The 23,309-nt window shown below is 37.6% G+C and overlaps 1 protein-coding gene across 2 annotated transcripts in view; it reads right to left on the bottom strand.

The window, feature by feature from the left end:
* Positions 1-23,309, bottom strand: part of STXBP4 (syntaxin binding protein 4) — a 65,679-nt gene that overhangs the window by 8,248 nt on the left and 34,122 nt on the right. For both annotated transcript variants that reach the window (XM_031060922.1, XM_031060923.1), the window contains exon 21: positions 7,273-7,330. In XM_031060922.1, coding sequence (XP_030916782.1) covers positions 7,273-7,330 — 58 coding nt within the window. The remainder of the gene's footprint in view (positions 1-7,272; positions 7,331-23,309) is intronic.

Raw genomic sequence — 23,309 nt, 5'->3', positions numbered from 1 at the left:
TTCTAAATCCCTTCTATTATTCTATTAAATACAATATGGAGCTGCTGGTTCTGCATCTCACACATTTTAGGAATGCACTTCTAACTTTTCTCAGCTTTCCAGAGCCAGTGCTTTTAACACTTTGCTGTTGTCCCTTATGAATCTAAACTTGGAATTCATATTTTGTTCCTTCAGCTCTTGGAGGCAGCACACACCTGCAGAGCCAGCCAAGGTGTCTGTCGTGGCTGGAATCCCCCTTGGAAAGGCCAGGAGTTGGAAAGCAGACACTAAATGCTGTCAAGCACTGGAAAACTCTTGCTATTTTGAAGAGCAAATGCTGGGAGGATCTGCCAGGAATAACTTATTCTGAGCTCTAACTAAAGCATTTTAATTTAGCAGGTAAGCAATTAGAGCAAAATAAAACAACTGAGTGACATTGATGCAAGTATTATCTATCAATCAATCAATCAATCAATCAATCCTGAGAGCATCTGAGGATGACAGATACCAGACACGAATCCTAAAGGCAGCTTGAGAAGGGTTTTTGCACTGCATTTATCAAGATAGGATTATTTGAATGGAAACATTCATTTTTTCTTTCTCCTTTTTTGTTAAAATTCATTTAAGCCTGTACCCTCTTACAAAAGGAACATGCAACCTCTAACAGAACCCCAGGAGATGCTGGGCAGGTCCTGGAAAATATCAGTGACCTTAATTTTACTGGTGTAATAAAATCAAGAGCACTTGTCACCTCATGGAGCTGTGTCCTGAGGCAACATAAATGTTTCTTGTATTTCCCTCTGAGATTGCAGATTTTGCTTGAGTATTAATTAAAGATTGAGGGATATAAAGTGAAACCCCAGAAGACAGTGTTGCTATTTATTCCTTGATTAAACCAATTAAACCCTTGTCTACTCAGAAAAATCTATGAGCCATTTTAGAGGGCAGTAATCACTAGGAAGAAGATTTATCCAGCCAAACAGTGTGTGCTGCATCATTAAAAACTGTCAACAATAAACAAATTGCCCGAACTAAAATAAAGTCAGTAACAACAGCAGGATCTGAGCCAAGGCTGAATCAGAACTAAGGTTTGAGAGACATCCCAGGCACTTCTCAGCTTGAAAGTACTACCTGAAATCTGTCTCCCCCAGCATCAGCCAAGTGCTGTTCCTCTGGAAGTGCTCGTTCAATGTGTGCAGTTACTCACAGTCCTGTCTCTAAGTGAGCTGCATAAGAATTCCAGTGCTGTGTATTTGCAAATGTATCTGAGCACGTTCAAGGCTTTTGTTTAAACTCCTTGTGCACTAAACTGACATGAACCTGGAGCAGCGACTTTGCTCCAGATGAAGCACATCCTAAAAAACCTTGCTGTGTGCTTTGATCTGCTTCTGACAGCCCTCCCAAAACCCAGGGAGCAAAAGAATTTTACTTTCTTGTGTTTTCTCACAAAAGAAATTTTAACAGATGCCTTCTGTGACAGGCCAGAAGCTGGACAGAGTGTGCAGTATCTGTGGAAGCTGAAAGAATGTTTCTCCATTTTGGTTCTTGATATTAAAAAACAAACAACCTCCCAGGAAAAAAAAGATTGTCCAACCAAAAGCAGCTTAAGGTCTTAACATTCTTGTATTACAAGCTCATGTTATCATAAAATCCAATGCCAAGTTTCCTAGTTCTACATCTGAGATTATTTTACTTACAGTCATGCAAAATGATTTCAGTGAGAATCAGAGAAACTGAATTCCAAAAATCCAAGAGAAACATGTCAGGACTAGCCAGATTCACACGGCTTCTTCAGAAGGTGTGTGAACTGATGCTGAGCTGATGGATGAACACAGCTCTGGGTCCCTGTACTTTAAAGAGCAATAATAGCAGATAGCACTTGGTTAGTGCTCAGCCAGTTCTATTTAAATATTTGCCACTTCTTGTGACTATATAACTATTCTTTATTTTCATTCAGGAGAATTTGAGGAGGACAGGGAAAAGGAATTATTTTCAAAAACAACCTCTTCTTTAAATGAAAAGTAAAACAGGAAAAGTCCAAATTTTAAGAGATGGAAAGTAACTGCAGCTTTCTTTGAACTTGGTGGAACCAGCACTGCATGCCTCAAATTACCCATCCCTACCCACAAAACATCAGAGTTAAGATGGGGACACCTACAATGATGACTTGATAACTGCTAATTTTGGTGCAAGTAACTTGCCTACTGCTTTACAAGGAGCTGGGAGCAGAGCTGGCACTGGATTCAGTCCAGGGGAATTTCAATTCCATGCTGAAATCAGTATGGCACATCATGAGTTTTCTTAGTTTGCTGCTCTGAACTGACTGAAAACTAAGTGGATCATAGAGAAATTTACTTCTACATAAGGTCTGCTATGATTTGAACTTAACTGATTTCTTCTAGCAAGGGCCACAACCCTTGCTAGAGATAACCTGCAGATAACCAGGATATTGTAATACACCAGAGTATTCAGAAATTAATTCAGAAATGAACACACTTCAGTGTGTTGGGATTTGCATCCTTCATTTGTAAAGCAGTAGAAATGTGCAGAGAACATTAAGAAAAAGAACAAATTTATATTTTCAAGTTACCATGCAGTAAGTCAAATCAATTGTGATTTATTTCCTTTTATGATGATACCTTTAATGCTGCAAAACATCAGTGTTTATACTACAGAAGTTCTTCATCTATCACACATGCTCTGCTATTCTTAGCTCAGCTAAAAGGATAAACAGTTTCTATGAATGCCCAGTTTTCAGTAAAGTGAATGGTGTCTCTTACCCAAGCAAGACCAAATAAAATAAAATTCTATAGTATCTAAATACAACGTGTCTGCTTTCCAAGTAGAAACCTGATTTGTTAGGCATGATTTTAAAATCCACTGGAACACATCATTTGTGGTTTTTATTAATCTGTATTTTCTAAGTATTGACTTTAAACTTCTACTTAACCTGGAGCAAATTCTCCACCTTCCAATGGAGCACCTGAAGGACACAATACCTCCATGGGAAACTTCTGATTTTTAGATAAATTGCTGAAAGATAACCCTAAACAAAGCATTACTGTTTCCCCTTTGTTGTAAGATAGAAAACATCACAGGCCCTAATACATCTAAGGGGAGAGATCCCAGAAGTTTTAAAATACTTGAAATAAAATATTTGAACTTCTACTTGTCTTTTGTGAAAATTTAAAATAAACATTCTTGAGGAAAATAGCTGTTAATGTAGAATATTTGAAATCTAGTCCTATTAAAATGCTAGAGAAACAGTGTTTACAGGGGCAAAATTCACAGCTGGTCCTTACAAACCACATACATATGCAAGAAGTGGGTGGGAGTAGGAGGGAGCATAGCAAGGGCCTGCCTAATTTTAGGTGCCAGCCTTATGATACAGAGCTGCCATATGTTAAAGGTGAACACAGTGGGAGGATGGAAGAGATTAACTAGAATGGGTTTTCTGGGGAAAAATGAATGCGTCCTAGCTATGGGGCTTTATGCTGTTCTTGTCTGATTTTAAACTATCAGGATGAAACCATTAATTAGCATTATGGTGCCCCCCTGGGAGGGCAGTTCTGCACAGACTCTTTCTCCTATTTGAAAATCAAATCCAGAAATTCCTAATTCACAAAATCAGTTCAGTGCCAGAATGAATAGACACTGTTTGCCGTGCTGGATTTTAGTGCTGGAGCATACAGCAAAAGTGAGATTTTGTTCTAGTGTTGGTTGGTTACAACACTTTGTAAACTCATTTAACACCTGAACTAAGTCTGGGCAAAACCAGCCACATGAAAACTTCAGAAGTGAATAAGATGGCCTTTCCCCTCTTTACAAAACTTTTCCCATCCTAACACCTCCCAGCTGACTGCAAGTGCTCTCACACTCATCTGGGTGTAGGTGATACTTTATGAGGGCTCATTAGCCCCTTTGTGTTTCTGGGACTTACAGATGAAATATCTGTTTGGGACAGAAATGTCTATTAGAAAATCAGTAACTTAAAAAATGCCTTCATCAATCACTTCATAGTAAAATTAATTAATGAACCTTTTTACCTTATTATGTGGGGTCTCTTCAATGCACTGATCCTGCAAGTTCAAGACAGAGAATAGAAAAATGGGGGAGGATCCAGAGGAGGGTCACCAAGGTGATGAGAGGGTTGGAGAACTTGGCACATGAAGAAATGTTGAAAGAACTGGGTTTGTTCAGCCCACTCTTCTCACAAAGATGTTGGGCACAGACAAGGAGCAATGAGCACAAGTTGCTTCAAGGGAAATTTTGTCTAGGGTAACAAAATATTCTTCACTGTGAGAACAACTAAATGTTGGAATGGGATACCCAGGCAGTATAAAAAGGAATGAGATTCCAAATGTAAATTGGTGAGGAAACAGGCACCAGTGCCTTGTTTCTCTTGATGGGGCATGAATCTGGTGCCATGTGTGAATGACTGATGGTATTGCTACGTAAAACCACAACAGTGCGTGTCCCCTCTGTTATTTTAAAGTAAAACAAGTTACCTTAAAACATAGCTGGGCCCAAATTCCACCTTTACTGCCTGGCAGGAGGGAAGTTACATTTGCAGCAAAGCTGATCCCTATCTACTGTTGGAATTTTTGTCCTTTGATAACTGTTAATTTATTTTATTTTAGTAAGACACTTGAACTAGTGTTTTTCCTAGCGCACACTGAGCTGTAACTCAGAGAGGTTTCCATTCCAGTTTGCTGTTCCATAGTAAAGCTGTAAAAATGAGCTTAATGCCCAGTCCAGGCTCAGGTCAGTTTTAGAAGTCTGCAGGGTGATTTCTCACACTTGCAGCACTGACTAGTCCTAACAATCTAGTTGATTGAAAATAATTTACTGAGGCTGAAATGATTTGCTGTATAAAAGTGGTAATTTCAAAAGTTTTCCTGAAGTCAAGATTCATGGACAAGATTCAGCTTTCCCTGGTAGGTACAGGGAGCTGCTCAGCCCGATGTAAATGTTTTATTCATGTCAATTATTCACATAAGTGGGTTTCACTTTAGTGTGTAACACAAGCCAGCTGGTTTGCTTCTTTTAAACTCTGATTTCTCATGCACCTCATATTGCTACACCCCTTCAGAGATATTTATGGAAATTTTACAGCAAGCTGTCTCAAGCTTATGTGCTATTAAGATTCCTTTCTGGGGTGTTTACTGCATTAGATTTATAATGTATAGATTTATGGACTCAGCTACTTGATGGCCCAATAAAGCATGTTGGAACTGAAAGCAACTGCTAATTAAAATAATATTTGATTGTATATTTGTATACAGGAAGTGGGCTAGTGTTGAAATACTCTTAAGCCCCTCATAGCCTTGGCTGGGCTAAAAATGAATGAAAGGATTCTAAAGTAGAATAAAAGGATTGACATTCACAGCCAAAGAGAACAAGAAGGTTACAGCATTAGTACCAGGGCTGTGAAGTATCAACTATTCTGCTAATCCCCATTTAAACAATTAAGATTAAATCCTACTGGAAAGGATCAGCTGATAAGATGGCCCCTCAAGCTAAGTTCCTTCTAGAAAAAGGATCTTTTAAGTGTTGGTTTTCACCCTGAAATCTCCACCATTTGGTGTTAGAAACAAGGGACTGTGCAAGCCGTGCTCCTTGCTCCAAACAGCTGACAGCTGATTTCATATACATTACACAGTGTAGTAAGAGGTATGGATTGCCAGGCATGCAAACAGCCTGGCTTACACTCTGCAAAGGCATTTGGAAACAGTGATGAAAGCAAAACAAGGAAACAGTTAAAAATAATATTAATTACCATAATGTGTTATTGAAATGCTCAGTTAATTCCATTCTAATGAGCTGCATTGAGAACTCTAACACTACTTCAGTGTGGTGACTCCACTCAGAAGTTTTTAGCCAGTGGTCATGAAGGGTGATTTCACACCCTTCTCTGCCATTAAATGGATAAATTTTCCTTGCCTTTCTGCCTCACAAAGACTGACAGGCAGAATTTTTTAGGACAGATTACAGAAGGTAACAGCAATGGAAAACCTGGGTACTGTCACCAGAAGCAAATGAAGAGAGTCACTAACAGTGAGATCTACAAAAATTCCTGAAAAAGCTTTTTCATGTGAACTCCTGAGTTCCAATCTGTAGTTGCAGCAAGGACAAGGTAAGATGCAAAACATCTGATGCTTTCTGCAAATTAGGCTTGCACCACCTTGAGTAGCTGAGATTCTGCTGTTGCTAATAAGCATCTGCTTGTCACATCTGCAATGGTTCAGCATCCAAGTGCAGCTCAGAAAGACCTGTCTGCACATATCCAGCAAATCCAGCTTTCTGATGAGCCACTGAGATACATTACTATGACAAACACAGGAACAAACAAAATAAAAATCCCAGGGGGGATGCTTCAAGAATGTGTCATTTCTTCTGTTCTAATTCTAAATTTTATTTGCTATTGTTGATAGTACCATCTTCAAGCTCATTTTCTAGTCACACAGGTACAAACCCACAGTGTTACCCAAAAAAGAGTCCAGCATCCACCTTAACTTCCCAGCTGTCCTATCATGGCTCCCTGCATGAACAGAGAGCCCAAGGGAACAGTGCTCTATTTTAATAGTTGCTCTTGTATTTATTTCCATTGCTATGAAATTGGCTCTTAATTCACTTTCATTTCCTAAGCTATTTTTCTACTTTGTTTTTTTGTATAAATCTCATGTAGTAACCTACATCTGTCTGAAAATAAAAGGCACCCTTTGATTAGAGCTGGAATGCAGGATCATATACAGTGTGTTTGGAAACCTCTGCAGAAAAAAACATGTCTGCTTTAATACATCTCGCTCGAGGCAGCACGGGGTGAGGCAAGGACAACTGAGCAGTGTGCTTGAAAAAAAAGGAAAAAACCCTGCTTTTCTTGGCCAGTTAATGCATCAAGTTCAGTGTTATTTACGTGACTTTTGGAAGAGTTTGGGATAAAAGTAATTTATTTGCTGCCTTTCCTCTCTTTTAGGAGACTGCAGAATTCCACCTGCAAAACTGTGTTTCTGGCACCTGTAAGAATTAAATACTGTGGAAATTTCAGAATAAATTATTATTAACTAGATCATGATATATATGGAATGGAGGTGAATTATATTTTTCACCATTTCCTTCAGTCTTTAAGAGGAATAATAAAAAATCTCCTATCATATGAATTAATCTTCACTATATTCTAGAAAAAACAGCATACAGTGCAATAAATGTTTCCATTAGTTCTAGGACTGAAAATATGTTTAGTTTGATGTGCTTCTATTTCAACTCTGACCCGTTTTCCCCAGAACTACTCACTTGATAAAATATTTGATTCCATCAGCTGTATAAGCTTCTTCCCATCCATAAGGCAGACCTAAGAGGAGATAAAGAAATAAGAAGTCTCTCAAAACTCAAGTGAAACAGAGAACATAGTTTTGAGATACTGTAAGTTACAATGCTGTCATTTCAAACAATATAAAGTTTATAAATAAATTCCTATTTTTGTAACAGATAATAATATAAACAATACAGTTTAACAAATACTTGCTGTGCCACAAAGCTACTAGCTTTGATGATACATTTATTACCAGATGATACTTTTTGATAAGTATCATTTGATGATACTTCTATTACTAGAACGATGAGTAATACTTCTAGTAGGGTACTATTCTATATTCCTTTAAAAATTAAATTGTCCTAGCAAATCTTTACGTTTTTATAACTATTTATTCAAAACTAACTCTTTGTAAGGTCTGAAAAGTGCTGGAGAAAGAAGCATCAGTCCCTGTGTCAAAATGCTCCTGCTTTTGTGATACTGTACTGTAAAGTACATAATGACAAGTGCAAGATCCTGAACAACTGGGTTTTTTGAGACTAGAAAGATATATAAAATTTAAATATGCAAGATAAATTGTTCTTGAAGTGTTTTGCCTGAAACCCATCTTGAAATGTTAGTGTCTTAGGAGTTAAACTATTTTTGTTCAAGTCCCAGTGTATCTCAAAGACCAGCTCATTAGAACCATCTGTGAGCCTGCTTTTGGTTTAAAACTTTTATTTGGAAAATGTGCTGGACTGCACGCACCATCTGAGCTTTGAAAGCTGCCTCCTCCCAAGGACTGTCCTAAGTGCACATGTTTATTTTTTAATTTCTTTTTTAAAAGGCTGACTGTCTTCTGTTGTCACACCTTTGCCCCTAGTGTGGTTCTTCTTAAAAGTCTGGAGAGGGGTAACTTCAGTTCTCCAGTATAAACAGAGCTCATTACAGCCACTGAATCAGGACTGGGCACACTGGAGCTGGTACAAATCTCCTGGGAAGGAATTATACCTGTAGGCACCCAGTGAGGAGCAACAAGGAACCAAAACTCCAGAACTCAGGAAGGGAACTTGAGAACTGGGAACTAGAACAGCACTGTGATCAGTCAGTACAGCTTGGAAAAGAAAAAACCCATTGGATTCATTTTTTTTCCTATCAGTTTTACCCCCATTAGTCACTTATATCAGGCTTTTTCCCATTTTCAGTTTAGAACAGATCTATACAATCTGTTCCTCAAAACACACTACCCACTACCTTTCAAAGAGAACAATCCACAGCCACTTCCCTTTAAACACAAAGTAGCTGCTGTGTAGCAGCTCTCAGGCTCTGACTCCATTAGGAAGGGAGGAAGAAAAGGATGTTTAAACTATAAATATGCTAGACATGCTCACTGGTTCTTCCTTCCTCTCCCATGAAAAATGGGACCTTTATTCAGCATGGGTATTTTCTGGTTATTTAAATGGCTATGGGATTCATCCCTCAATTGCTTCCATCTGCCCTGGCCTTTCCTTTTTCCTGCATGAAGCATGCATGTCCAAATAAATGACAACGGATTTGCTCAATTATGAGTGAAAGCCCAGCATCAGCTCTGTAGTCACAGAGATCCACTACATCATTTATTTATCAATGATAATTGCACTTTTTTCCACTGGTGATTTGATTAAAATCATGGCCTTTTCTCCTCTTCTAAATGAAGAACTGCACATAGGTAGCAGTAACTAATGTTCTGTACTCTTCCCTTACCCACTGAAGACTTCACTTTTCAAATACACTGAATACATTTGTCACCCAGAAATGGAACTCTGGAAATATCTCCAATGCTTTATTTGCCTTTTTGACTTTGTATGCATTAGATTGTGTGTCCTATCCATTCTTTGTATGCTTCCACATTCCACCTACATCTATGGGGTTTTTAATGCTTTTATTTTCCAAATTTTTTACTTGCTCTCCACTAGGTTTTTAGTGCTGCTCTCTTTATTACTTTCCTTCCCTTTCAGATTTGTACTTCTATTTCTTGTATTTCCCCTGGTAGCTAGGAAGCTCTCATGTTTTGCATCATATTTCCCCAGACATCATCTCCACTTCCTCCAAGCTCACTGTCTCCATGAATCATTCATAAGTTGATCTACTTCCTCCTGTTTTATTTTTTCACACCCTCCAGGGTCAAATTTGTTGTTTGTCCCAGGACTTGCTTTGAAAGGCTGCTAAGCTCTCACCTGGAGTAAATGGGAAGTAAAGGAGCTGAAAAAGTCAGAAAAACAGTCTGAAATATACAGGATTTAGCCTACATAAACTCCAGCAATCTCAGATTTCCTGCATATTTATAATCTCTAGTGTGAACTGCTACAGTCTCCTTGATGAATCTTCATAAATAATATATTTGGCTTCAGTTGTCTGCATAGATCATCTTAAGAAATCACAGATTTACAGTATTTAAAAACTAGTTCATTTCAGCAGAAAATAGAGGGCTTCTTGCTATTCAAATACTTGTGACTATTTACCTTCTGCAAGGTAAAGAAAAGGTAATACTGCAAAAGCAATCGTGCATGCAAAAGGAAGAGCAGTCTCCTGAGAGAGAGCACTTTAGTCAAAATACACAATAACCTACCAGCATTTTGTTCTGAGTATGTGCATTTAGTTAGGGTTAATGCCAAAGAAATGTCTGTAATTCTCTGTGACAAACACAACCAAAGAACCAGTTGCTGTTGTTTGTGCCCCAGCACTGCTGCAGCCGGGCAGGGTCCCTGGGGACTCCTCCTTCCCTGAGCTGCCAGCTGGGATAACCACTGCTCTGGAGTTATATAAAGCTGAGAGGAAATGAAGCCCTCGGGCAAACAGAACCTTCCTGATCCCTGGTAAGTGTGGAACTCATTGATCTTTATCACCTCCTTGGCTTAACAGGACAAAACCTGCACCAGCACTGACACTGTGGGTCCCAGAAAAAAAAAAGAGATGAGCATCAGCCCAAATTATAAACCTGTAGGAAGTGACAGACATGGAAGACTTTGCCTGCAGCTCCCCAGAGAGAATGTGTGTGCTCTCCCTCAGTAACATCACACATGGCATGATCCCTCATGTCTCTAAAGGAAAAAGGGGGAAATACAGGTATTAGGGGAAAAGCCTCATTTTCCTGGGCAGTTATTAAACCTAGAAACTGCAATAATGTAGATGGGTGATTCCCCCATCCCCCAAATAATCTAGTTTAAAATTATTAAAGCAAAAGGTATGTGGAGATCAGCAGATGAAAGTACTAAAGCAGATACAACAGCAGAACATTCAGTTGACTCAATAACTGCAATCCTGACACCAAAATACCGCAGTCTATAAATGCTCTATTTTCCTTAATTTTTGAAAAAAATTACTCAAAGGAAATGAGATATTTAGAGCCTATAGCAAGAATCTCTAAAATGAACGCACTGTGCACTAGGGTTCTACCTAGATTTGCTCTATTTAGATGCTTCTAGATAAGCATGTCTTTAAGTGCTTTCTTTTGGCCTTGGGGCCAGAGTTTAAAACCTTCCTTCCATTACAGCAGGCACCAAACAGCACTGATGAACCTGGAAGGAGTGCTTAGGGACAGCTGCCTCCCAGAGGTGCTAATCTCACCCTAAATGCTCTTCCCGTGAAACATAAACTGATTTCCAGCATTGTTCACACCTCTGTTATCCACCATTAAAAGGGTCTCTGGCTGTGATTCCCTTCCTTTTATGGGTAAACAGTCAGCATTTGGAATGTTAATTCCAGATTAAGGTATGTAGTATCTATCTGCAATGGTAAAGTCACATTGTACACATATTCTGTATCACAATGACCCATTCTTTGATCAGCAATAGAAACGAGGATGTCTTTGTTATATATCCTTTTATGACTTTTTCAGTTGTACATGTCTTTTTTACATAGTAGAGTATGGGCCAGCTCATACCCTTTATTTATCTCCTGAGAATTTATTTGTATTTGGTATCAAGTCTCAAAAACGATGGTTTTTTTTAAGAAACAGGAATTACCTGCCAAAAGGGTTTCTGATACAGAAGATTTGCTAAAGGACATTAAAACCAGTTTTCTCTGTCACTTGATAAATGTGGTTTTGAATTCTGATCTCTTTTCAATAGCCATCAATTTCAGCTCTTATCAACATTTAAACCTTCCTCCAGTGGGTTCAATAATAAAGGAAAAGGTGTTAATTAAGATCCCCAGTGCCTCTGGCTCTTCTGAGCTATTTAAGCAACGCAAAGAGGATGGAAAGCTGAAGGTCTGATTTGTTGGTTCTAAGTTGCCTGGTTTTAGACTCCTGAGTGCTACTGGAATATGGGAATATCCCAGAGACGACACAAGAGGTATCATGGTGTGAGACTAGCAGAGGAACTCCTCTCTGTGACTTGTGGAATTTGACACAACTACAGCAAAAATCGGCAGAGAAATATCCACCCTTGTTCGTCCAGAATGTTCAGAAGGATGCAGGCACAAAATGGACTTTTATTTTTTGAGGCTATCAATAATATAAAGCTGTTTTTAATCGGTAGTATTCCTGCTTTTTTGTGAATTAAATAATGAACACTCAGGTTTAGGAAAACAGCTTTCAGAAGTGAATATGCACTTCTGGCATTTGCTTGTGTGTCACTTCAGATCATTTCAAGTGCTCTTCCCAAAACCAAGTATGTTTCCTTTCATAAATAATACTCTGCTGAGGGGACATTCCATTCCTTTTTTTCACATATCAAATTCCATTTTAAAAAATTGGGTTTTTTTCTTTTGTTTTTGGTCCCTTAATAAAACAAAGATGACTCAGTAGTCTTCTAGTAGAGATATCTGGGAAATAGTAGCAACTGAAACTTCTGCTGATTTGGACTATGGTTGGCAGATTGGCTTGTGTCCCTTCAGTCTGTTCCTAGAAACCAGGCTTCAGGAACAGCATTTGTCTTACTTTGGACATTCGGGGCACGGTGAAAGATGAGCTTGTTTTTTTCCACTGCTTATTAATCATAACGACCCATCTATGTTGGCAAACTCATTAATCTTGGATTAAAACAATTATAACTTAAAATTTAGGAGGAGTTATTAAATAGCTTGTGTTTCATGCTGAAGGATTATATGAACAACTTTTAGATCTCTTCAGTAATTCTGAAATGACAAACTGTTATAAATGTCTTTCTTCTATTCTAATACTCATCTGTGAAAAGCTTGGTACAGTTAATTAGAAACAGTTTGAATACAAGAGCAATTACAATTTATGAACAATGACCAGTCAACCGAGTAAAATTTAAGGAAATAAGAATGACCTCAAACAGCACATGTGGTCAGACATTACTACAGACATTTTCCTTTCCTACCTAACAAGGAAATCCAAAGTCACAACAAACTCTGCTCAGTTTGAAGTTCTTCAGAAATGAGTGAGAGCTACAGTCACCTGAGCAATGAGGTTCGTGCTGTGTCTTTAAGAAGGATAAAGAATTACCTTTAAAACTGTACTTTTTCAGAAGCTGAATGTTGGCAATACAACAGAAAAAAACCCCCCGAAGTACATATTTTTCAGAAAGACTAATTATCTACTTTCACAAAACTCTTAGGTGCTTAACAAGGTAAGAAGCAAACAGAGGAAGCGATGCTCATTTTAATCTGTGCAGGAGGTTAGTAGTAGTCAAAATAATACAAAATAATTACCTCTTGGAAAAAAAGCAATTCTTTAGCAACTTGGATCAAAAAACCCAAGCGTATTTCAATATGCTTCTAATCAACTGGCTTCCAAAGTCTTTCCACATCACACATTTGATGGTCAGATGTTCAAAAAAGGATTTTGAGGAGGCCAAGATACCATGAAGCTGCTTGTCTGTCAGTATTATAACATTTCAGTCATGGGTGCAATACATTTGTTAATGCATTAGCTCAGGAGAGCATAAACCTTCAAAAGTGAGGGATAGTGGAAGCTGGGAGGGATTTCAGACCAGCTTCTTCTGATCAAACACCGGATTTTGTATAATCCACTGGCTCTTATTATTTGCTTTTAAAAATGCATTTAACATACTGATTATTTGATGCTGATTTTTGTAATTTTCACCTACACTGCTTCTTTCTAAAATGCTACTGGCTATCCAGTGAAAATACAAAAGGATGCAGTGATCAACCACTCCAAATTATTCGGCTTACTGTGGTCAAGAATCTGTTGATAAGGTGGAGGCGATACAGAAAAATCAGAAAACTGCAGAATGCAGAAATCCACCTCTTTCACAGAAAAGGCTGCAAAGAAAAAGAAATCACAGCAGTGTTCCATATCCTCCAGTGGCTCCCATCTGTTTTATTTGCCAAGTTAAAGATGTTTTCTTTTCTTTTAGTGTTAAAGGCTTCTACAGCCAAGTCTCAATTAGTGACACAGTGAGAGAAATGCAGTACCCGAGGATCACAGGGCTGGTACTGCTCCCTGCTAAGGCTGAAAAATGGTAAACACATGTTCCCCATTACATTTTTCTCAGCCCCTTCCAATTTTTAAAAAAAATACTCCTTTCTATGAATTAATTGCAAGCTTTTTTTTGCAGTTTCCCACTATTGACTGTTAACACGATGCTGTCCACTTGGGATGAGTCAAGAATGCATTATTGCTTCCATGCTGACTGAACACAGTGCAAGTTACAAAGTAATTTTTGAGGAACATTTGCATAAATTAAATTGAAATTAATTTTGTTTATACCTATGAACCTCAAACTGCTGAAGAGAACACAGGGAACCATAATTAATTCATAAATAAGGGCAACAGTCCTGCACTGGGGAATTTTACACCAATGCCATATAGGCTAAAAAAAGTTAAATTCATGGAAGTACTCTCTGGGGAACATTCTTGTTCTGACTTGGTACAAGCCACTTTCAGATTATTAAAAAGAACCTGGAATAACCCACTCTTATTGCAGAAATTCAAGGCTCTGCACACAGGGCATTTACCACCAGAACCAGATAATTACGAATAGCCTGGAATACTTCACTGTATGTCCCAAGAAATCATTTCTTTTTCCCCAGTTTCCGTCTTTTCTTGCTCCCTTGATTCCTCTGTTCCGGAATTCACCCATCTCCTTCCCTTACTGGATCAACTTCTCCTGTCAGCATCTATTGTGCTATCCACCCCCTTCCATCACTGTCAGCTCCCATTGCTCACTGACGCATGTGATCGTTAAATGCAAGTTTAATTAGAAAGCATTCATTGGTAACAAATTAAAATGACTGCCTAAAATTGGAATTGAGAAGAAATTGTCTGAGATTTAAAAAGCAATAGTATTACATGATATGCCTTTCTTGCTAAGTAATATCTCACTTTTTTTGCACTGATGATGAAATTAAACTGCAGAAGGGGTTGGCACGAACCACCTACAATAGAGAGACAGAACCACTCTCTGCTCAGCTCATCTCACAGCAAAGACTGACCAAAGTAATATTTTTTCCTTTTGAAGCAAGAATTGTAAGAATACATCAACTCAAGACATCCTTTTAGCCTGATATAAAAAAGCCTTTAGCTACATATAGGTAAAAGAAGGGTTTTTAGAAATAATTTTAAACATTTTAGAAATGATGTTAATAGTTCTTAAAATCTAAGATGGATTTCCTTTTTTCTCATAAATCCGAAGGGGGGAAAAAACCACTAAGTGCCTCCATTTAACATACTGAACTTTACCTGAAGTGTAAAGGTAAAATTTACGGTGAAAAGAAAATTTCTGTTACCAAACACATTACCCACAGCAATCACTAATGCAAGGCAAAAATCTCCCTCCTTAACTCCCAGTTAATGATCCATATGCCTCATGCTATAAGGTAACACAGCTAGTGTGAGCCATACATACATTTTGTACCTCTTTTAGGTCTCCTTTACAAGCACCAAGTAATTATGTTTTCCTCTAGCAAATTCTCCTTAAAACACACTTTTAAAAAAGCTTCCTCTCTCATTCTTGGCAATCAACTTTCCTTATACTTCTTTCCATTTAAATGAACACACTTGTGTGCCGTATATGTCTGAGGAACTCTGCTGGCCCTCAGCTTCTCACTCCTGCCTACTGAGGAGAAGTGAAAAAATGTGACAACTGCAGGAGCTGACAGCAAAGCCTACGAGCCCTCTGAGACAAGATGAGCCCTGACAGCTTCAGCACACACTGATTCCCAACAAAGGGAATGCTGCTCATCCCCCTTCCCCTTGTCAGCATGAATCCAGATCTCTCAGGATGCTCAAAGAAAATGAACTCAGCACTGCCTGCCAAAAGCACACACAGTGCTTTGGATCAGCTCCACTGCAATGGTCACTTTGGTTTTGGTCACCTGAAATGATGGCACAGGCGCTCGCTGACACCCAGACCCACAGGGAGACACTGGGGTATCCACCTCTGCCCACTACCAGCTGGCTGAATCTGAGCTGTTCCTGCCAGTGCAAACAGGAGGATGTCAGACTTGGATCTGGGACTGACCCCTCAAGGATAAATTCCTGTCTCACCAGGGTATTTTCTGGCTTGCAGACACTGATCTGGGGCCGAGACCAATTCCTGCCTCCCCTGGTATTTTCTCCAACTTGGGAACAATTTGCATCTCTGTGCCACAGAATTTCAAAGTTTGTTTCCTCCTTTATGTCAAAACACCATGTTATAATGAAGGATTAATATATCAAAAGTCTAAGCATTATGTCAACAGAAATTAATAGAGAGACAGTTTAGGAAGTATTTACCATCCAGTAAAATTGTTGAATCTGGAGAGTTTTGACTTCAGTCTCCATAGTTACCAAGAGCAAATACAACTTGTATGGGAGGAGGCACAAAGTCAACTAATTTTTTCATAGAGGGGTCACAGTTTGAATGAAACAAGTCCGTAGACTTTTAATGAAGGGTTTTTTTTTCGGAGATTGAAAATGCTGGAAATTATCCTAATGAGACTGCACTAATCTTGTTAGGTCATCTGTATTTTAAGATATTATTATATCACTTGTTTTTCATTGTTAAAATGTTTTGATTTGAGAGTCAGGACAGGCAGTGCCTATTCAAAAGCTGACTCATCTTTTCTCATTAAAGGTAAGTGAATGGAGAGAGAATAATTTGCTTTTCTAGCAGCAACAACAGAGTTCTGAAATCTAGGTCACATTAAAGAACTGTCTTGAAATACAAGCTTTAGACGCTGAATTGTGTTTTTCCTTGCTGTGAAACATGGGGATTAGCATGCATATTCAATCACCAATAAATCAGCATGTGACTTGTTCATAACTGATATTTAAATGTATTTTCTGATTTGATCAGGGTCTAAAATTATTCTGTCTTTATTAGTGTCAGCTTTTATCTGGCTTCTCTGCTTGTCCATAATTACTGTAATGTTCTGATACTCGGACACCAAATTAAATAAGCAGGGTCTAGTTCCTGGGCCCTGTAACAACACCCCCAAGTAAGGCCTGTTAGGTGAAAAGAATGTCATTCCTCACTTACACTCAACAAAACGTGGGTTTAGTCCAAGGAAGGGGAGCTTGGGGATAATTCAGGATTTAAAACCCATTGGTAAAAGGACCTTTCTTTGAAATGCCATTGAAAAACAAGATTAGAATTTAGTAAGGGCTTGACTAACTGGATCAGATGTCTGAAATAAAGAGGGTGCAGCTGGATAAAGACAACAACAAAGTGTTGTATTCAAGATGTGGATAATCAGCTGCCCAGAGGGAAGTGAGCACACCCAAATGCCTTTGGTTCTGGGAGTAGAAGAAAGTCCAAACTTCACAGGAACCAGTAACATGGAGCTACTGGGGAAAGGAAGCACCATTTGGGACATGGTGTGAGCTCATGTTAAAGCAAACAAGGTTATTCCATTTTTGTCTCCTGCAGGAAGCTCTCAAGTACAGAACTCAATATAACTTTGACAAATTGGAGAGAAGTCAGAGAAATGCAAAGGTAAGGAAGTGGCCAGGAGAGATGTGGTGTAGAGAAAAATTCAGCAAACTGGTGTCATTCATTTGGGGGAACAGCAAACAGGGTGGAGATGCCACATGGTCTTAAAATATTTTAAATGCTGCCACTAAGAGGAAGTAGTGGGGTCAAGACAAGTAGTAACAGGCTTTAACCACAGTGAGGAGGATTTAAGCCAAAGGAAAAGGTATCTAGGGGCAAAGATAATTAAGGATAGCAATAGCTGGCCCACAGAAGTAGTGGGACATGCTAGACAAATACCTGTTTGAGCTAATAATAATTTGTGTTGCTGGAGGCACACAGATGCATGGTCTAATTACTGCAGGTACTTCCCAGCTAAATAGTTTCTGATGCCTTGTTGGCAAACTACTGAGTGCTACTTTTCTACACTTTTGTGTAACTTACATTGTATGCAGACATTTGTTCTGCTTCCCATTTGCAAGGCATTTTTATGTCTTGTGTTCATGGAGGTGATACATTTTAATTATATTATGCACCAAAAATCTCCTCTCTTGTCTCCTTTAAAGTATTTCTTGTAAACCCAAGGCAATCCTGGCCAGAGAAACAGGGTTTAGGGAATGTTTTTAAGGCTCATCAGACAGCACTTGTATTCACACCCCAACATTAACACTAAAACTGAACAAAAAAACAAAACCACAGTGAAAGGTGAAACAGCAAAAGGTGTTTTTTTGGATCTTGTTTTCTTTTTTGTTTTTGGTTATTCTGCATTGTTTTTTTCTGTTATATTTTTTTATTAGCCTTGATTTGGCTGCACTGGTATAACTTATTTCTGTAACATTATAGCCACTGCTTTTAAGTACAGATAAGCACTTAAATATTAGTATTTCATCAGTGATGATGCTTACAGCTGGGCAGCCCAATTTTTTTTTCGGTGTTTTTTTTTTTTTTTTTTTTTGAGTCAGGGATCACCACCCAACATCAAAACCTCTCCCAGATTATCATAATAAATCTTGCAATTGAAAAGAATATGAAAGAGTCCAGGTTCTGCAGACAAGCTGTAAATCAGTCATGAGACTTTTGCAGCTCAGTGGCTGATAACCCAGTACAGCCTGGAAACCACAGCTGTAAGTCTAAATCACCTAAAAATATGTGGATAACCACACAATATGAAATTAATGTGGATCCAGCATACAGCACTGAAACTTTGCATCAGACCTACAGTACTGAACTGCAGCAATTACGATAAAGAAGGCAAGAAATCAACTCAGTAAAATGTTCTCAGAAGCCTGAAAGGGCGCCTATGGCTGTCTGTGCTTCCTCATCAGTCATTCCTTCCCTAATGAAGATTTCCAGGTCAGACAGTGCAAAGGTGCTCCCTGACACTGTTTCATAGTCCAGGCATTTTTGTTCAATGAAAAGTCACTGCATAAACATCACACACAGTAATGATAAACCAGAAGCAAAGAATTTTTGCAAGTCACTAATAAACCTGACAGTTGCCAAAGGCTGCTGGAGAATAGCATCTCTAGTGTAATACTAAATTTTAGTAATTGTAGGATATTGTCCAGGAAGGGAAAAAAAAAAGCTTCTTTCAGGATTTCCTATCAATAAGACACTTAATCAGAAAAAATGTAAATATTAAATTCAGAAGACTTTTGTTAAATCCTTGAGTTTTTGTAATTCTTACCTATGAATGAGCAAGTCAGCTGCTTCATTACTCAAATTCCTTTAAAAATAATTTAAAAATAATTTAAATAATTTTAATAACATTTGTATTATTATTAAAATAATTAAATAATAATATTTTTATAATTTATTATTATTATTTCATAATAATTTTAATCAAGGTGTAGGAATCATGTCAGTAAAGCAGTTTGTATCAGATTTACAGCCTGGAGAAAGAATGGACTTGTCTCAGAGGTTTAGTGCTCCCTTTTCAAATTAGTTTTTATACACACTCAATTTCCTTTATATCAGAATTATTTTCAATACTGTACAGTATTACATTTCTTAGTTGCAACATTTATTTTCTGTTGCAATTAAACATATTCAAATTCTTGGACATATTTTCTTTTTGAAATTACAGTTCTATGAACACTGTCAGAATTACAACACTTTTTTTTTTTTTTTTTTTTTTACCACGTTACCAGGCAGGTAAAATTGGACATTTAAATGATTTCCAGAAAATTAAAAGTCTTGCTGCAAGTAAACAGTTATGTAGAAAAAAGCTTTTGCATTCTTGACTGCATCCTTGTAAAATGATATTAAATATGATTGGATTTTTTTTTTCCTGAGGATTACAGAAGCCATTTTCCTTCTTATGCAACTTTGAATTTTAATTTTTATGCAAGTATGTAAGTTGTTCACCTTTGGGTTTCTTCCTGTGATCTGATTTACAATGAATCTAAAGAGTTGCAGAAAAGCTATCAAATTTTTAATGAAACATTCCCATTTTCAAAATAAGGCAAAAATTTAACAAGGTCTGTAATATAATGTGAAACTGACCCACTTCTCATCTTGTATATATCTGATGTTTATTGTAAAAATTAAAATAATTAATTCTGAAATTTCTAGATTTTCTTTTCAATGTCAACTCAAATAAGATTCAATAGCAAAAAGTTCATTGAATAACTTAATATTATTACTTTTGACAAAAATGAAACTCTCTTCCCATTAAGTATTTTTGTTTGGAGGGGAAAAAAAAATCAACCTTCAGGTTGATTTTGTGAAATTTTACTTTGAATAAAACAGTTGATAAATTCTCTTTTGGGAAAACTCATTTCTTTCGTTGTTGTTAAAAGTTTCAAAGGAATAATACATATTAATGTCACTAAATTAATATTTTCTAGTGGAAGCACTGTCTCAGCTAATGTTTAGCTGCCAAATATAAGCTTTTAACCTTTAAAGCACACAGCAGTGATATTAATTTTTTTGCTAGCAAAAACTATTAAAAAGGGAGCTGTACAGCTGCGTTCAGCATATACTCTGTATAATTTATCAGGGCTCTTCTATTTCTGATTTCAGTAATTCACTGAAATATTTATGGCCTTGCCAGAACAATAAATACACAGAGTTATCTCTTTAGTTGTCATTATGCTGCTCCTTCCCAGGCAGCTCTTCCAGAGGGGAAGGACAGGTACAGTTCTAGTTCATCAGCCGAAAGAATGTCAGAGCTATTCCCTCAATGCACACTCCTCCCACAAACTGGACCTTGCAGGAAATAATTTTGCCTAATACTAGAAATACAAGATACAGCATCTTTAATATCAGGAGCCAAACTAACAGGAGTTAACCAGGACATGCCTGTCCATGCCACAGTAACAGCTGGATTTTGATGTACAGGCAAAAGGTAAAGAGGGGAGGGAGAACAGCTGATACTCTGGCTGATGAACTACAGCCAATTACCTGCACAAAGTTACAGCACTGCTGTGTTCAGAAAATCCAAGATTCAAGAACAAAATAGCAAAAATTTATGAATAAATAATGTATAATAAATGTATAAATAAATAGCATTTTTCTGTTGTAATAGACAAACACATCAGGCCTGCAACAAACAAAAGAAATATGAATACTTAATAATACTGGCCCTTTTCAAAATAGCAAAATTGTTATTTGTGAAGCCTTGCTACAGCTTAGTTATTTGTGAAGCCTTGTTACTCTATAGCTTAGTTCCACCCACACTGTCAAAAGAACAGGAAGGGATAACTGATACTTTCCAGACTATGGAATGGTTTTGGCATTTGAACACATTATAGCTGAAAAATCCCTAAATTGAAGAAATGGATAGATACAATATTTCAGCTTTTAATGCCAAAGATCTAAGGCATTGCCCAAAATCAAAAGCAATTTTAACCATCAAGAGAACAGGCACTAATGGATGCTGACCAGCTGCAGTTTCTATTATCTTCTTTTATCTAGTCAGCATTCAAGGAAAATGAACATAAGATCCAGGCAACTAAACTTCTGCCTGTAGGATCTTCAGAATCAAATGCATAGTGACCGGCAAGATCAATATGAGTAAATTAATTAGGAGTTTTGGAATCTCTATTAATTTGGATATCATTTGAGTGAACTTCAGCATGATTGCCTCATGTCAGATCCCAGGTTGAGAGCAAATTATGGGAACGTGATGGGATAAAATAGCTCAAAATTCAGTGCTTGAGTTCCCACTGAGTGGAGAACCTGGCTTCAGAGCACTTCCTGGATGTGGATGGTTGGAATTGTGTCAATTACAGCAAGACTGTATTTTTGGACAGAAGTGTCAGAGGCAGAGGGAGGAAATCAGCAGCCAAAATACTTGAAAGCTGTGTTATATGAGTGCCCATTTCAAAATGCTGATTGCCTGCTCTTTGATGAGGAGATAAGTATGTTCCAGGGTTAATCAGATTTTGGTTATTACCAGTACCCAGTGTATTCCTTTTCTAAATTTTTAATAGAAAAGAAGAAAATGCTATCACTATTCTTTGTAGCATGATTTGCACCATATGGTCTACTAAGTGCAGGCAGCAACTACTTTTAAATGCTGCAGTTCTTCACTGAGGCATTATTATCCTCTGTATGATGGAAGTAATTTCAAGTGTTCAGGAGATGCTCACATTCTGCAAAGCAGAACGGCGTCTCAAGGCTTGGCTTCTAAAAAGAGCTTACAGTCCTTAAAGAAGATGAAGAATGGCTCTTTCAAGGGATGAGCCTGATTATTCTGTTTATTACTTCATTATTTGCATTTTGAGGTCTGGAGGATCCTGAAGCAGTAAGCCCTGGAAAACGAGCTGTTGTTCTTTTTCCAGAGTCTTCGCTTGAAGAATCACCAAAGTGCCTTCACAGAGCTGTCACTCAGCCTGCAGAGCTGAAAGCTGATCTGCAGCAGTATCACAAGGCAACATATTCTTGAAGATTTTCAGGAATACACCAAACTTCTTCAAGCCTCTTCCCTCAGGCAAAATATCAGCTATTACAGAAGAAGGGGATGGTTTGTGCGGATAACTTATAAATATGTCATTTTGACCTGGTTGTCAAGGAAGATTTTTTTACAAAGGAAGCATTTTTCTGTTGGAAAAACACTCTACAACCTTTTCTTGGCACCCAGACTTTGTTTCACATGTATTGTAAATGAATCAAAGAGGAATTTTGGCTGGGGCTCCTTTACTTCGTATTTACAAGAATGAAGCAAATAATGAAAAAAAAGTTCTATTTAGAAGGTAAAATGTATTACAAAGGTTTCCCAGCCAGACATTCTGATCCACTGAGTAACCTGAAAAATATTAACTCCAGTTCTCTCTCTAAGAATTCAATAACCAATTATTATGCTGTGGACACCTTCCTGGGAAAAGGAAACCCTTCAGTCTGCACTGTAGTCTCTATTACACTTTTCTCTTTGATGGATGATATTTATGAAATACACATACACAAGAGCCCCCTTTCTATGACAGTTCATCTGCAAGAAAACTTCAGATCACATGGAAAACATTCAGTGAGAAGCTGGCAGAGATCACTGCAGACAGAATGCTATTACATAGTTCCTTTGCCTTAACTACTTTTTTTTGGAGGGAGAGGGAGAAAAAAGCCAGTGAGGTTTAAAGCTTTAATCTCATACCCAAGCTTGTCAGAGCCCAAATCTATCTGTAATGCTCTCCAAATCAGAATGAACTCAGAAAGATGACGTTCAATCTTTAAATCCTTCTCTGCAGACCTATTTTTAATTCTCAGGTTCATAAAATGGATCCCTGCTGTGGCTCCAGAGCTTTCTAGCATGTATTCTACCTATTATGTTTGACATAACCACATGTTAGAATTCAGCTGCATTTAAAACCAAAAGTTTTCTTTGCACAATTTTCTGTGTAGTGTAATAAGACCAATTCAGTGTGACAGAACTATGATTATCATTGGTGGAAAACCAATTATCTCCTCTACTGGTCACTGTTATTCTTTTCACTCCACCAGTAATTCTAACACTAATATTCTGGACACTCTTGAACAAATTTTATCTTATTTTGCTTTCTTTGCCATGGAATGAGTAATAAATTAATGTTTCATAAATAACATCAAAAAACTATTTTTCATATCTTATTTTCTCAACAACCATTTTTTCAGTCTCTTTCTAAATTAATTCCTGAACAGTCAAAACTATTCAAATATTTGATACAAGAATTAAGGACAACCATAATTAACCACCTTTC

This window comes from Geospiza fortis, unplaced genomic scaffold (assembly GCF_000277835.1).
Source record: "Geospiza fortis unplaced genomic scaffold, GeoFor_1.0 scaffold221, whole genome shotgun sequence".
Taxonomy (NCBI): Eukaryota; Metazoa; Chordata; class Aves; order Passeriformes; family Thraupidae; genus Geospiza; species Geospiza fortis.
This window is presented reverse-complemented; position numbering and strand designations above follow the sequence as displayed.